The sequence below is a fragment of the Haplochromis burtoni genome, unplaced genomic scaffold (assembly GCF_018398535.1).
Source record: "Haplochromis burtoni strain Fernald_Lab_line unplaced genomic scaffold, NCSU_Asbu1 Contig_1655, whole genome shotgun sequence".
Taxonomy (NCBI): domain Eukaryota; kingdom Metazoa; phylum Chordata; class Actinopteri; order Cichliformes; family Cichlidae; genus Haplochromis; species Haplochromis burtoni.
Window position 1 is genome coordinate 3,916 of NW_024584016.1, and position 15,721 is coordinate 19,636.

Sequence of the window (15,721 nt, forward strand, 5' to 3'; positions counted from 1 at the left end):
ACAAAGGAGTGGCTCCGTAAGAAGCATTTGAAAGTCCTGGAGTGGCCTAGCCAGTCTCCAGACCTCAACCCCATAGAAAATCTGTGGCGGGAGTTGAAAGTCCGTGTTGCTCGGCGACAGCCCCAAAACATCACTGCTCTCGAGAAGATCTGCATGGAGGAATGGGCCAAAATACCAGCTACTGTGTGTGCAAACCTGGTAAAGACCTATAATAAACGTTTGACCTCTGTTATTGCCAACAAAGGTTATGTTACAAAGTATTGAGTTGTATTTTTGTTATTGACCAAATACTTATTTTCCACCCTGATTTACGAATAAATTCTTTACAAATCCTACCATGTGGATTCATGGATTTTTTTTTCACATTCTGTCTCTCACAGTTGAAGTGTACCTCTGGTGCAAATTACTGACCTCTGTCATCATTTTAGGTGGGGGAACTTGCACAATCGGTGGCTGACTAAATACTTTTTTGCCCCACTGTATGTAAGTACCTCAAAATATCGAGCAAAACCTAACCAGGGCGGGGCCATCTGCTGCGAGGTTGGGGTGAGAGAAAGAAGACAGGATAAAGACATGCTGTGGAAGAGAGCCAGAGATTAATAACAGATATGATTCAATGCAGAGAGGTCTATTAACACATAGTGAGTGAAGAAGAAACATCCAGTGCATCATGGGAATCCCCCAGCAGCCTACACCTATTGCAGCATAACTAAGGGAGGATTCAGGGTCACCTGGTCCAGCCCTAACTATATGCTTTAGCAAAAAGGAAAGTTTGAAGCTAATCTTAAAAGTAGAGATAGTGTCTGTCTCCTGAATCCAAACTGGAAGCTGGTTCCACAGAAGAGGGGCCTGAACTTTCAACAATGACTGAGACTCAATCCCCTCTGAGATCCAAAGGAACATGGACTCATACCTCACCATACAATCACTGAAGTGGTGTAGGCGACAGAGGCACAGGAAACAGAAACAGGGCAAAGACAGTTGGGCTGGGGACTAAACTAAGTGCTCTTTCTTACCAACTCACAGTCACTAAACAACAAGATGGATGGGCTACAACTGTGGATCACCTCACGCTGTTTGGATTACTGTGCAATGATCATAACAGAGACTTGGGTGGAGTCTTTTACCCCAGACACTGAAGTTGCGCTAGCAGGTCACGCTACATTCAGAGCGGAGGGACCGCAGAAGTCAATGATGAACATGAGGTCAGACAGATTGAAACAGCATCCAGGAAAACAGACAGACCAGAAACAACAATCAGACAAGAAGATGTCTTTAAAGCCTCATCTGGAGAGAGAACCAATCAGATCCCTCCTGATGTCTTGGCATGGTGACAGAGGTCAGAGGGTTCACTGACCCACAGAAGGAGGAGTACTTCAGGAAGAGATTCAGAGATGAGGAGCAGGCCAGCAGGATCATCTCCCACATCAAGACATCACGAAGCCTCCACATCATGTGCCACATCCCAGTCTTCTGCTGGATCACTGCTACAGTTCTGGAGGATGTGCTGGAAACCAGAGAGGGAGGACAGCTGCCCAAGACCCTGACTGAGATGTACATCCACTTCCTGGTGGTTCAGGCCAAAGTGAAGAAGGTCAAGTATGATGGAGGAGCTGAGACAGATCCACACTGGAGTCCAGAGAGCAGGAAGATGATGGAGTCTCTGGGAAAACTGGCTTTTGATCAGCTGCAGAAAGGAAACCTGATCTTCTATGAATCAGACCTGACAGAGTGTGGCATCGATATCAGAGCAGCCTCAGTGTACTCAGGAGTGTTCACACAGATCTTTAAAGAGGAGAGAGGACTGTACCAGGACAAGGTGTTCTGCTTCATCCATCTGAGTGTTCAGGAGTTTCTGGCTGCTCTTCATGTCCATCTGACCTTCATCAACTCTGGACTCAATCTACTAGAAGAACAAAAAACCTCCCAGAAGTCTGAAACAAAAGAATCTACAGAGAAAAACTTCCACCAGAGTGCTGTGGACAAGGCCTTACAGAGTCCAGATGGACACCTGGACCTCCTGCTCAGTGGTCAACTCTGTCATCAGAAAAAGATCTGGATGTGCTTGACCTGAAGAAATACTCTGCTTCAGAGAAGTCTCTTCTGAGGCTGCTGCCAGTTGTTAAAGCCTCCCACAAAACACGATGAGTACATTTGTACTCATCCCTTCATGCTCAACTCTGAGACTGACACTGAGTTTGCAGCTTCAGAAAGGCTGATCAAATTTTTGTCAATTAGGTTGGAGTATGTTCACCTGAGTTACACATGCATGTCAGTAGAAAAAGAAGACCATTATAATTTGAGCGCTGACATCACAATTCACCATGGTAACAGAAAAAAAGAGATGACCCTACATATGAATCCAGTTGAGCAAAAAATCTTAATTTGAGTCAGTGTGGACAGTGATGTTTATCTTAAGGATCAGGATGAGAAAAGAGCCAATTCAATAACATTCGGCCATCATGTCATGTTTTAATAATTGTTCATTAAAGATTTGTACTGTACCGATGAGCCGCAACAACCTAAATGTAATAGAGGATTACACGGAATAAAAAAATTCTTTACAAAATTTGTAAAAGTCAAAAAAAGTGCTTTAAAATACAAACCATGTAAGCTTTAACATAAAAATGTGTAATTTGATTAAATCTTATCCTGCACTCGGGGTGCCCCTGTAGCTGAGTTGGATGAGCAGACTACATGGCGCATGGCTAAGAACGGTCGGCCTGGATTCGAATCTGACCTGCGGCCCTTTGCCACATGCCCCCCCGGCCTCCTCTTCCTCTGCTTTCCAATAACTCATTAGTGTATCTGTGGCGGGGTGTGATAGGCGGTGCTGCTGCAGGGGAGATGATGGAGGCACCTGCACGGCATCTGCAATCACACCTTGTCCGCATAAAAAGTCTGGACTGTGCCTGGGTTGTTGTTGGTTGTAGTGATATGTGCGCCTTAGCTGCAGCCAACCCAACAGTGTTTGTACAGCACCTGTGTGGTAATAAAGAGTATGCTGAAAAGAATGGAAACATTGTCGAGTCTGCTGTGATTCTATTACAGTACCCTTTCAAATAAAGCTATAAAGGCCAAAAAAATAAAAATCTTACCCTGCACTCGTTATGGCTCTCTGCATCCATAGTAAAAATAGTTTACTGACTTACTGTAAATAGTCAGAGTGCAGTAATAGTATCAGGTTCACTGTTTACTCAAAAAATGTGGGGAAGCTTTCCAAATCTTTAACTAATGTCAAGATTTATCCATAAAAAAAAAGCTGCCAAAATGAATTAAATAAATAAATCATTAAATAATTAATTAAATGTGTCGTAAATATTTATTTAATTAATTATTGCCATATTTAATTAATTATTTAATGGTGTATTTAATTAATTCATTATGGCAGTCCTGGCGTTCCATATTACTGAACCCTGTGGAACTCTAATTAACCTTTGCGAGTCTGTTAGATAGATACTGCAGCGCAGTACCTGTAATACCTACAGCATGCTCTAATCGCTCTAATAGAAAATTATGGTCAACAGTATAGAACGCTGCACTGAGGTCTAGAAAATCTGTGTGTCATATACTGATTAAACACAGTGGTACATCTAGACAACTTGCAGGGAAATCAACCACTAAATCCTCTGAAATATCATTTCCTTCCTCTCTATGACTAATTCTTTCAGCCACACATACAGTTTAATTCAATTCCATTTTATTTATTATTTATATAGCACCAAATTACAAACCCCCCAGCTGCCTCAAGACAAAGACTGTACAGTATTACAAAGAAAACAGAAAAAAACAGCAATTATATGACCCCCCCCCCCCCCCCCCCCGAGCAAGCACTTTGGCAACAATGAGAAGGAAAAACTCCTTTAGAAGCAGAAACAGACATGCTGTGGAAGAGAGCCAGAGAGAAGACCCTGAAAACCTGTTTGACCACCTGCTGAAAAAAAGCTGAAGGAAAATGAAAACAACACAACAGGAAACCACACAACCAACATAAGCATTAGTAGCAGGAAATAATAAATATTATATGTTAGCATATAGAAGTATGTTTAGAGGCAGCAGCCAACCAAGATAGTGTGTTTCTTTGAGTACCTCTTTGCACACCTGTGTGTTTGACTGCGCTTGAGTGCGCTTGTATTCAAAAGGTTTCTCCATGTAAGTGTCTAATAGTATTTGTGGGGAGCCATAGCCCCATCCCCCCAGAACATGAAGCAGGCAAGGAGATCCATACCCCAGACATCTAGAGGCCCCCAGAGCACGTGAGCCCAAGGAGAGCCAACGGAGGGGCAGCTGCTCCACCCTTCTAGAAAAGAGTGCTGCCTCTTTGGTCTTTGCAGTGTATAAACAGACTACGCCTCCACGTTAACTGTGCCAGTGTCACCAACACTGCTGCTGTTGTGTTATCAGTGTGTGTATTTAAAACTGGAGGCTGTGTGATCTTAATATGGTCACACTTTTTATAAATAAGGCTTATCTTGCAGGTCTTTTTTAAGTCACAAATTTGGGTGACGCATTTTGCGTTTCCATGGTGACAATGGAGTGCTACAGATCTGTGCTTTAAATGAAGTATTGAACCAAAGAATCTGTGTCGAGGATTTTTATAATGAAATTAATCAAATGGCTCGATGAATCTGTGCAGCCCTAATTATAACAAAAGGAAACAACACAGAGGCAGTGAGGAAAAGCACACCCTCGATCATCGTCATTTTGAGCTAATAATGTTAGAGAAACAGCTGCAGAACATCTGGCAGAAGTTAGCTGTTAACTGTTAGCAAAAAAGGCCAAAGCAAAGCTGCATCTTCATCTTCGCCAGGGGTGAATACACAAGAAATAGCTAGCATATACACAACATGCTGACACAGAGACTGCTCTTCATCACCAGCTCCTCCTCCTCAGACTCTTGATTCAGCAATCAGAGGTTGCTGTTCTTGGTTCCTGTTCCTGAGGAGACAGCGGACAGTCACTCACTTGGGTTCATGGGTTTGATGCATGACATTTCCCAGCTGTTGGAGAGTGATTAGTATCCTCCAAACAGGTTCATTAGTTGTCTGATTGGTGATTGGTCAGTTGGAATTCCATCGCTTTAATTCATACCTGCACAGGCTGAGTGCAGGTTAGGTTCTGTGACCATGTGACCCTACATGTCCTCATTCACTGAGCTCTGAGCTCCTCGTTCCACTTGTCAGTGGTAAAGTCTTGCTCAGTAGACTCACATTTAAACTGGACCAGCTGAACTTACCATGGTGATCTAACAGGTAAACACAGATACCTCTGTGACCCTGAAAACTCGTGAACTTACCCCAGTTCCTCTGGTGCCCTCCTCCTCCTGGGACGTGGAAGCATGTCTGCCATGGCTCCCACCAAGGTTGCTGCAGAGGAGAAAACATTAGTGATCCAAACAAGATGCAGAAACACCTCCACCTTCTCAGAGCCCCAGCTAATTTCAGATTCAGATTCCAAACACACAACGTTAGCATCATTCGGTCATTCGAGCTTCTTATCTCTTTGAAGATTCAAACTTTATAAAATTATCTGTTTCATTTGTCCATGATCCTGCGTGTTTGTATTTCCTTCACTGTCTAAATTCTCAGGACTTCCTGTGTTTGCAGATTTCAGCACCATGGACAGGTCTGCCAATGCAGACTGTGAGATGGATTTATAAAGCCAACTGGTAATAAAATACATCTGGTTTTTAGGAATATGCTTATTCAATCCGTGAATGAGATAAGGGTGCTAATGAACCGATTAATGTTCCGATTCACTGGTTTCAGTTGTTTGGTGTTGACTTCATCATGTGATAGCAGAGCTGATGCAACATGGAGGAAGCAGTTTGATGCATCATTGATTCCATTTGTGTGTTTGCTGAAGGTTTTTACTAAAGTGCAGAAATTAAACATGATTTCACTCCAGCCTTTTCCAGTCAGTAACTGGCTGAAAGAGATGGGACAGTAAATAAGGGATTGTGAGTCCAATGGGTTTGTTATTTTTTTGCACTCAAATGTTAAATGACCACAGTGTTTTAGCCTAACGTACAAAATACTGTTGGCTGAAGTTACTCAGAGTTTAAAGGTGAAGCTGCTCAAATAACCTTTCATGTTTCTGCCTTCTTTTTTTAAGAAGAAAAACTCAATGTTATGTTGAAATTTTTATAATTATTACTTGAAGACAATAGCATTTTAGAAGTGTACTTAAAGTACTTAAATTAACACTTTATTTCTAAGCCGGGATGTTTTTTTCTCTGTTTTGCATTGATATGCAGTTTAAATGTTTGTTTTTTTCCCCCCCAGAAATTAAAAGAGCTTCAGTTTACAATATTCATATCCATGTCTATGATTTGCCTCTGTTGCCTGCTAAAACTGTTTAAAAAAACAAAAAACAAAAAAACATTTGCATTTTGGGGCAAATTTTCAGAAAAGCCTCTAGTTAATTAGATTAAGTTTTTTTAATCGAGTCCCACCCCAATACAAATATAATAAATATGACCTGCAAGCATATAAAAAGGACTGTAGAGAATGTACTTTTTTTTTTACAAAAAAAAAAAAAAAATCTCTGTAATGTTTGTTTGATTTTATCCCATCACTGAAACCAACCAGCTGATGTACACCATTTACAACAGCGCCATGAAGTGCAAAATGAAAAGTGTGTGAAACTGTGTGCTGTGAAATCTATCTTTGTTATTATGCTCAGCGTCTTTTAGTTTACATTTTGACTGCACAATTGTGAGCTCTTATGCACAAAAACAACATAGTTTTCTTTTATTTATGGAGCATTATTATTTAATAAATGCTGATAATTTATTTCTGAGTAATTTTTTCTTGTATGCTGTATGTTAATAAAAGTGCCTGTGTGAGACTTGGGACACAGCTTTGACTAAGAACTCTCTGTTTGTTCTTATTTTATGGCTTTAAAAAAAAAAAAAATAGCGAGATATATATCTTATATCACCATCCAGCTAAAGAATATCGAGATATGAATTTTGTGCAATATCGCCCAGCCCTAGTTGGTTACAAGATGAACAGCCACAAGGAGCAGTGCCCTCCATGGAGAAGGAGACTAGAGGCCAAGATCAAGGTAGCACAGAGGGAAGTTAGCCAACTATAGGATCTGCAGAAGGGTGTGATGAAGAAAGGGGTGGCTAAGAAGTACAGCAAGCTATCCATACTGGAGGCCTTGGAAACTGGCATGCAAAGATTTATAGCCTTGGCTAATCAGTTACCAAGCAGGGCATACATAAAACGCCATAACCAAGTGGCCGGCTTAATATACAGAAATGTCTGTGCTGACTATGGCCTGGAAGGCCCGAGGTCAAAATAGGAGACGCCCCTTAGGGTGGAGGAGAATGAGCGAGCTAAGATCCTGTGGGCTTTCCAGATACAGACGGACATGATGGCAAACCAACCAGATAGAGACCTCTACAGGTGGTACATCCATGTTCAGATAAGGTTTTGATGACCCAAGTAAGTTATTGAACTGAAAGGAAAATGTGGTTTGATGATGGTTGATATGTTTTCCAAATGGTTTTTCCTTCTAGTAGAGGAGGTGTCCCAGATTATAGTACAATTATAGCATGTACACTGCACAGCTACTTGGTAGCTAATCTGTTTTCCATGGTTGTTTTTCTGCTAAGCAGAAAACAGGTCCTAATTCTCTCTCTGTGAAGGTGAAGGTTTTAAGGATGGGGCTGTAGGTATAGCCCCCCCATAAGATGGGCCAACATGTAATCATTGTGGAAAGTTCTTTGTCTGTGTGGGTGGTGGCCATCGTCAGAGATCACCCTGGTGTTTGGTTGTGATGTTTCTCCCCATATTGCAATATGTTATTAAACCACGTCAAAACGTTTTGTGGTGGACTTTTGTATGATATGTATAACTATGTAACTATATACACTATATATCTATGTGCACTGAACATATATATTTTAACTTTCATGTAGAGTCTTAAGCACAAGACATTTAGCTTCACCGAGGTTTATTAAGGTTTTACAGTAACAGGGCAGTTAATGCTGTTGAGAGTTCGTCTGAATAACTCACTCTCCAGCTCCGGTAACCAACCTTCCCTAATACACACTCAACATCTTTCATGCAGCACAACCAAAGCAGTAACATTGATCCTAAACACAATAAAATATCATACGATATAATCACACACACACACACACACACACACACACACACACACACACACACTGAAGCATGTAACCTATGTAGTTATAAGATTATATATTATGAGATTGTGCCACTTGCTGTATAAGATTTAATAATTAGGATTAATGTGTGACCTTTGACCGTGTCATGACCTGTTCTGATAAGCCAGAGCAAGGGGTAGTCAGAGTCCTGACTGGCCTTTGGCCAAGACCCTGGCCTGTACCTGACCCCTGCAGCTGTGTTTGGATGGGTGGGCAAGTTACCCAGCAGCAGGGGGCCAGAGGACACCCCCAGCTCTTTTCCTCCTGCTGCTGCCTCCTGTCCATCTCTGTGTTGCTCTGCTGTCTGTGCTTAAGGCTGTACACCCCGGGGTTTTGGTTTGCTTGCTTTCTGCTATGTAATTTTCTTGCTAAATGTCTGTACGTATTTTTCCTGCTGTTCATATGATTCAGTGTATTAAACTCTGTTCCAAGAATTCTGCTCTTTTCCAGAGCATCTTTTTGAGTGTCTTGATTTTAATTGGATCTAAAGAGGTTGGATCTCCACATCGTTGGTGGGAGAAGGTTATCAGGATGGCTTCAACATTTGCGACCACAGTTCACTTGGGGTGTTTGTAGGTTATTTAAAATTTCCACAACAAGAACAAAAACTTCTTCTCCTTCATAATGGGACTGTGTTTTGACTCTCTGCCCCTATCCTTTAAGGACACACATGTCAGCTGAGGACTGCTGACTTTTGCCAAACCGGGTAAAAGGACACTCTTTCTCAAGTTGAACTGGTCTCCCAGTTAGGAGCCCAGTTCGAGTAGAGTTCTTTTTTTTCCCTGTTGTCCCTGATGTGTGTACTCCGGAAAAATGGTGTGCCTACCTAAGGAAGTTGCAAAAGCATTTTTGCTGTATTATTATCAGGAATTATATAACGAAGAAAATGTCCCAAATAAAATTGAAAAGATTGAACAATTTCTTAACCCGATCAATCTTAGTAAACTGTCTCAGGAAGAGGCTGAACTAATAACAAATCCAATCACCATTGAAGAAATAAAAAACATTATTGAAAAACTGAAAAACAAGTCTCCCAGAGTGGATGGCCTGCCTGGAGAGTATTACAATTTTTTTGAAAAAAAGAGCTTACACCATTGTTATGCAAACTTTATAATTATGCGTTATTGAAAGGTGATCCCCACCAGTCATGGTCTGAAGCTATTATTAGTGTCATCCATAAAGAAAGCAAAGACCCGACTTTATGCATGTCTTATCGCCCTATCAGCCTGCTTTGTGTTGATTTAAAAATTCTTACAGCCATTATTACAAATAAAATTCAAAAACATATAAAAAAAAAAAACTAGTGAAACCTGATCAAACAGGTTTTGTTTTACCACAGGCAATTGAAAAACCAAGTGTCTTTGATCTACCAGAAACTGCTGATTGACATGTCTGATAATACCTATCATATAAAATAACAATGGGAAATGGAACTCAATATAATGTTGGATGATGTCCCATGGCAGAGTGTCTGTTGTGGCTGCCATAGAGGGGTGGGGAGTCAAATGTGGAAGGAATTTGACTGGAAGTGTCATGAATCGCTGTGTGGCAGGCAAGCAGGAGTGGTGGACCCAAAATGCAGAACTCAGACACGGAAGTGAAACTTAAAGCGCAGCTTTATTGCTGGGAAAAACCTCGTACAAACTAAACTCACCAAAAGAAAACCAAAAGTCTGAACAGAGGAACCAAGGACTGAAACAATGGAAAAGAAATACTAAACTGGAACAGGAGAGTAAACACTAGGAACGTAGAAGCAGAACACACAGCTAGTTGAGGGTACGACGCGACACAGAGAAACACAGGGCTTAAATACACAGACGGCAGTAATCAAGGGATGAGAGACAGGAGGGGAACACACCTGGGAGAAATCACAGCTGACGAGACAGGGGAAACGTAAACTGAGCACACTCACATACGACACAGACCTTCACAATAAAACAGGAAACTCAGACACATGGAACCAGACAAGACATTGAACTAAACAGACAGATTCACAAACAGATGGGGGGACACCATAGACAGACAGAGACACAGACTCAAAGGCAGACCAAATATTACACACAGAACTCAAACAATAATAATAATCATCATAATAAACTAGAAAATGATAACTAAAAGCGCTGGGTCACCGACCCAGGACCATGACAGGAAGGTTAAATTAAGATTTTTTTTAGAACGCCACTGAAAACCTTTCTATCCAAAAGTAGTGTCAGTGATAAATGTTGGAGAGGGTTTGGGTCTGTGGGGGACCAGACGCATATTTTTTGGGACTGTGTTTACATACAACAGTACTGGATGGATGTCCAGAACATTATACAAAACATATTGTCAGTCAACCTCCCAATGGATCCCCTGATCTTTTTGTTGGATATCTTTCCTGATGGTTTCTCCTATGAGCAGCACTTTCTCCTGCATCTCCTCCTCATGACTGCAAGAAAAATGATAACAATTCACTGGCTCAAACCAGAAACACCCACAGTTGCCCAGTGGCTTCTGAAAACTAGACATGTCTATACGATGGAACGGATAACAGCTCAACTACAACTAAAAGTGCCAACCTTTGAGAAAAAATGGAGACTAATTATAAAATATCTTGAAAGGACACTCAAGTCTTATCATTGTTACATCTGTGCTTAGGTATGTAAGTATTGGTATGTATGTATGTTTTTCCTTTTAAATTAAGTTTTTGAATAACCCTCACCATTATATACTGCAGATTTGGTCTCAGGTCATGTTGTTGTTGTGAACTGCCTTGTTATTTTTGGCAATAAAAGTTAAAAAGTTAATTGGGTGGGTGACTGGATGTGTAAAGTGCTTTGGCGTCCTTAGGGACTAGTAAAGCACTATACAAATACAGGCCATTTACCTTTTTTTTTTTTTTTTTTTTTTAAATAGTGTTATTTTAAGTACGTTAAATACATTTTCAAAATTGTCTTTAAATAATAATAATGAAAATTTCAACATAAGCTTTTCTTCTTAAAATAAATAAGATAGAAAGATAAAAGGTTAATTGACCAGCTTCACCTTTTAACTCTGAGTAACCAAAGGCTGTAACAACAAGGAAGTGTCCAACTACCTCTCTGATCAGGGCTGTGTATGGCTGTTCAACCCTCCCCACTCTTCACCCATGGGGGGAAGCTGGGAGAGGATGATCGGTGTCACACGTCGGATCCTTGACGCAATGTTCCTCAAGCTCAAACAATTCACTGAAGAGTAGGGATGGGTACCGGTGTCCGGTGCCATGATGGCACCGGTTCTGACATAAACGGTAGTAACCAGACCGAAAAGCAGCGCACATTTCGGTGCTTTATTTCGGTGCTTTTTTTCCTGAGCTGTGATACACTATTCTAGCCAATCATTTTACGTTTCCGAGGATAGTAGGCGGGGCCAGGTACGTACGTTCTTTTAGAGCAGAGCTACAGATTAAAAATGCCCAAGGCGAAGCGGTCAAAAGTCTGGCTGTACTTCACAGCAAAAGATGCAAACTCAGCAGCAACAAGTGCTTTAAGTGATACTGTGATACTGTCAAAGGAGGTAACACCTCAATCCGATGAAACACCTGGCGACGCATAGCGTTTTTTTTAAAGCCGAGAAATGCGCCGTATTGATGGCAGCAGCAGCCGTTCTTCTCTGCGTGAGTAGCTTAATGTTGTTCGTGTGTAATTTACGTTGAGTAGGCTAACCACGTTATTACATTAATGCATGTAAGGTGAACTAGCAAACATCATCATAGCTACATGCGGCTGTCTTCTTGTTTGATGGCAGATACTCCCTTCACCCTGGCCAAAAAGGCTAAAATGACCAAAGAAAAAGTGGAAAACAGTTAAACATGAGAGGTTTTTGGACAAAGTTTGTGTTTTTTCCATTGTTTAAGCACTGCTTCCAGCCAAGAGTGATACCATATATGCCCCATAGCTGCAGAAAAGGCTAACATTGTTATCTTTTTACAAAAAACAGCTGAACATGAGAGGTTTTTGGACCAATTTTGTGTTCTCCATTCTTTAAGCACCGGTTTGAGCACCGTTTAAGCACCGGCACCGTTTCAAAAGTACCGATTTGGCACCGGTATTGGATAAAACCTAAACGATACCCATCCCTACTGAAGAGACATGACTGACCCACAGGACTGATCACAGGGACTTTTCCAAGTGATGATGGAAAGCTCAGGAAGGTCGAGGTGACAGTGTTCCAAAACTTTACGCAAAGCCAGTGTCGGAAGTTATACTCCTGTTGCAAAGAAACTCTGTCAAGTGATGTGCAGTTTGCAATCCTAGGGATGCCAGGTGGGGATTATGCTGGCATTAGGTATTTTCTGTTCCGCTGCTAAACCCAAGAACCCAGATGCAGCACCGCGCTCACTGGTGGTCAGATTCTGGGACTCCTCTGTGAAAGAGACCGTTCTATGACAAGCCTGGGATCAGAAATGTGTCTTATATAAAGGGCACGCAGATATATTTTGATCATGATTTTTCCCCGGAACTGCAAGAGAGGAGGGCACTGGTGTGAGATTCAGTAAAGCAATTAAAGCTGACAAACATCAGAGCCAAGTGTGTTTGGAATGAATCCAAACGATCATTTTAAATATTGGAGAGCCGATGTATCTTTCTTGAATAACGAAACAATTCGACAAGAACTTCAAAAGAGTCTGACTGAATATATTCAATTCAATGATAATGAGGTGTCTCCTTCAATCTTGTGGGAGAGTGTCAAAAGTTATTTGAGAGGTAATATTATAGCAGTTTCATCAAGAATGAAAAAAAGAGAGACTAGCAGAACAAACAGAACTAGAAAACAAAATTAAGAAATTAGAAAAAAGTCCATCTGGTAACTAAAGACACTGGGACTTTGAACTCATTGAAAGAGCAGAAGCAAGAGTTGGATGATTAACTAATGTATAAGGCGGAGGGACAACTACGCTTTGCTAATCAAAAGTACTACCAACACGGCAATCGACAAGCCGACAACACTTATCACTCATTTACTAAAGACCTCTGATTTCTTACACTCACCTCTGACTCTGAGAGTCACTGATTTCTGTGTCAGCATGTGTCCATCCTTGTTGTAGACGGTGCAGGTGTAGAATCCACTGTCAGTCAGGCGGAGGTCTTTCAGGGTCAGACTGAGGTCTCCATTTTCTAGTGGCTCTTTATTCATCTCTGTGCGACCTCTGTAAATCTGGTTGTGTTTGTCTGGCTGATCGTTTCCACACGTATACATGTGGACCACCATATACTTGGGTTCAGTGAGCCTCCACTCAACTGTGACATCCTGAGAAAGGACAGATGTGGTTTCAAAGGGCAGCTGGACAGACCTCAACCCCTGTTTCACCTCCACTACCTCTGGCTGACTCTCTGAAAAGAGATCGGACAAACATCAGTAAGGTTGATCCTCCATTATGTCCTCTGCTGTGTAACCAGCAGCTCTTCCTCCTGTTTTCAGCGTTTCTCTGACTTGGAGCTGAACTGATGTGTGTTGATGTGTGAGGCTGCACAAACAGCTGTGCAACTTTCTGCTGCTTTTTTTAGTCTCACACAGCTGACCAAGAACACAATGTTTTTTCTTTAGACAGTGATGTGGACAAAGAGCGTGTTGTTAATGGTTTAATGTATGAACAGTTCAGAGACCAGTGTCAGTGAACGCAATGAGCTCCTTATTAACAGTGGTCCACCATGTCAGAGTGATGAAGGAGCTCAGCGAAAAGCGCACTCATCGCTTCATTTTTTCTGACTTGATCCAACAGTTTTGAAAGCTCTAAATCTGTTGTATGTCCCCATTTAGATTCTTTTCAGTCAGTTTGTTTGTCATATCAGGTTATCATAGATCCACATTCAGTCTGTGGACAAACAGCTGTTACACTCACCTCTGACTCTGAGAGTCACTGATTTCTGTAGCAGCATGTGTCCACCCTTGTTGTAGACGGTGCAGGTGTAGACTCCACTGTCAGTGAGGTGGAGGTCTTTCAGGGTCAGACTGAGGTCTCCAGTTCTCAGTGCGTCTTCCTTCATCTCTGTGCGACCTCTGTCATCCACATGCTGTGAGTCAACATTTACATCCGTGTACTTGTAAACTTCCACATTGTTGTGTCTCCACTCCACTGTGGTACCCTGAGGAAGGTCATGTGGTATTTTGAAGGGAAGCATTACAAACTTTAGCCCTTGTGTAGACACCATCTCCATCCCAACATCTGAAAGCAGAATATCAGTGTTCAGATAGACAGACATCAGTGAATTTGATCCCCCATCACTCTTCACTCTTGTTTTTAGTCACTGTGGACAAACAGCTGTTACACTCATAGGGGTGGAGCCAAACCCAAATACGGTATTCGGAAAGGCACAAATATCGTGTTTTATACAAATACTTATTTCGCACAAATACTTTTAAAAATATTTGTATTCAGGAACAAGAAAAACTTTATATCAAAAAGCTGAGTTTCCTTATGAGACCGCAGTGCATAACCGGATGAGTGAGGGACGTGTGAAAGAGGTGACTGACACGGGCTGCTCCACACAGCAACAGAGAGGCTCTGCTGCAAAAAAAGACTGAACTGCATCACTATTTTTGGTGAATAGCTTGTTTTGTATCTTTTGTATCTTAACTGGGTTCTTGAGGCTGTTTATATGTTTATAACTTTCGCAAAGATCGGGAGATTATTCCACTGACGTCTGCAGTCGGGTCTGTCGTGTTCGCTCTGTTAGCTCGCTCATTTAGACAACAGGCTGTTGACAGAGTAACTTTAACCTTTGGTTTAAAAGGTTAAAACAATGCTTGTGTAGTTGTGTCGAATTGTATGCACTTGTTGGAGTTATGTGGTACATTTAAGTTACTCCGTCTTTTGCAGACAGCAAGATATAGGCTAGTTAACCTTAGCATAGCTTCCCATTACTCATTAACATGGATTTGGGCAACCAAATAAAAAAAGAGTGTGGCTGCTGCTGAGCCACCTCTTGGTCCTCCAGCAGCCAAAAAAAACTTGATCAAATTCTGTGTGGAAGCATTTTACACTCAGTGCTGCACATGAAACCAAAGTGATATGTAATGTGTGCAAAAGTCAAGTCAACAGAGGCAGCGATATCAAACATGTCAACATTTGCTATGCATAATCACTTAAAGCATCCTCTCCTGGTACTGTCTGCCAACCCCCTCCCCCAGCACCAATTCATCAACACAGCCATGTTCTGCCCCTGCAAGTCAGTTGATAAGATGAGATAGATGAGATAGCCTTTATTTGTCAATTACAAACAAGATGACAGACCTTGCCGACCGTACATACAAAACACAAACATCACATAAAAAGGACTGCCTCAATTGGGGCCAGAACCAGTATGGACAGAACTCTGAGCAGCAGCACCAATGGATGCAAACAGACTGAAAAGGAGGAGGGCAGGACCCAGGGCACGCTTCAGGCCGTGGTTTACCCAGAACACTACAACAGGAAAGTGATGAACACAAACACCCACACAAACACACACATCTACATGCACCGACTCAGAGTGAAAAGAAACATACATATGAACATATGCACTCGTTGATTGAGGGAGA

The 15,721-nt window shown here is 41.6% G+C and overlaps 1 protein-coding gene across 1 annotated transcript; it reads right to left on the bottom strand.

Annotated features, from left to right (window-relative positions):
• Positions 1–3,822: 3,822 nt before the first annotated feature.
• LOC102306628 (matrix remodeling-associated protein 8) lies at positions 3,823–15,459 on the bottom strand. The gene is made up of 4 exons (XM_005952854.3): positions 14,043–15,459; positions 13,192–13,533; positions 5,297–5,366; positions 3,823–4,938 (listed from the first exon to the last, which is right to left on the bottom strand). The coding sequence occupies exons 1-4, from the start codon at positions 14,401–14,403 to the stop codon at positions 4,890–4,892; spliced, it is 822 nt and encodes a 273-aa protein (XP_005952916.1). The 5' UTR covers positions 14,404–15,459; the 3' UTR covers positions 3,823–4,889.
• Positions 15,460–15,721: the final 262 nt, after the last annotated feature.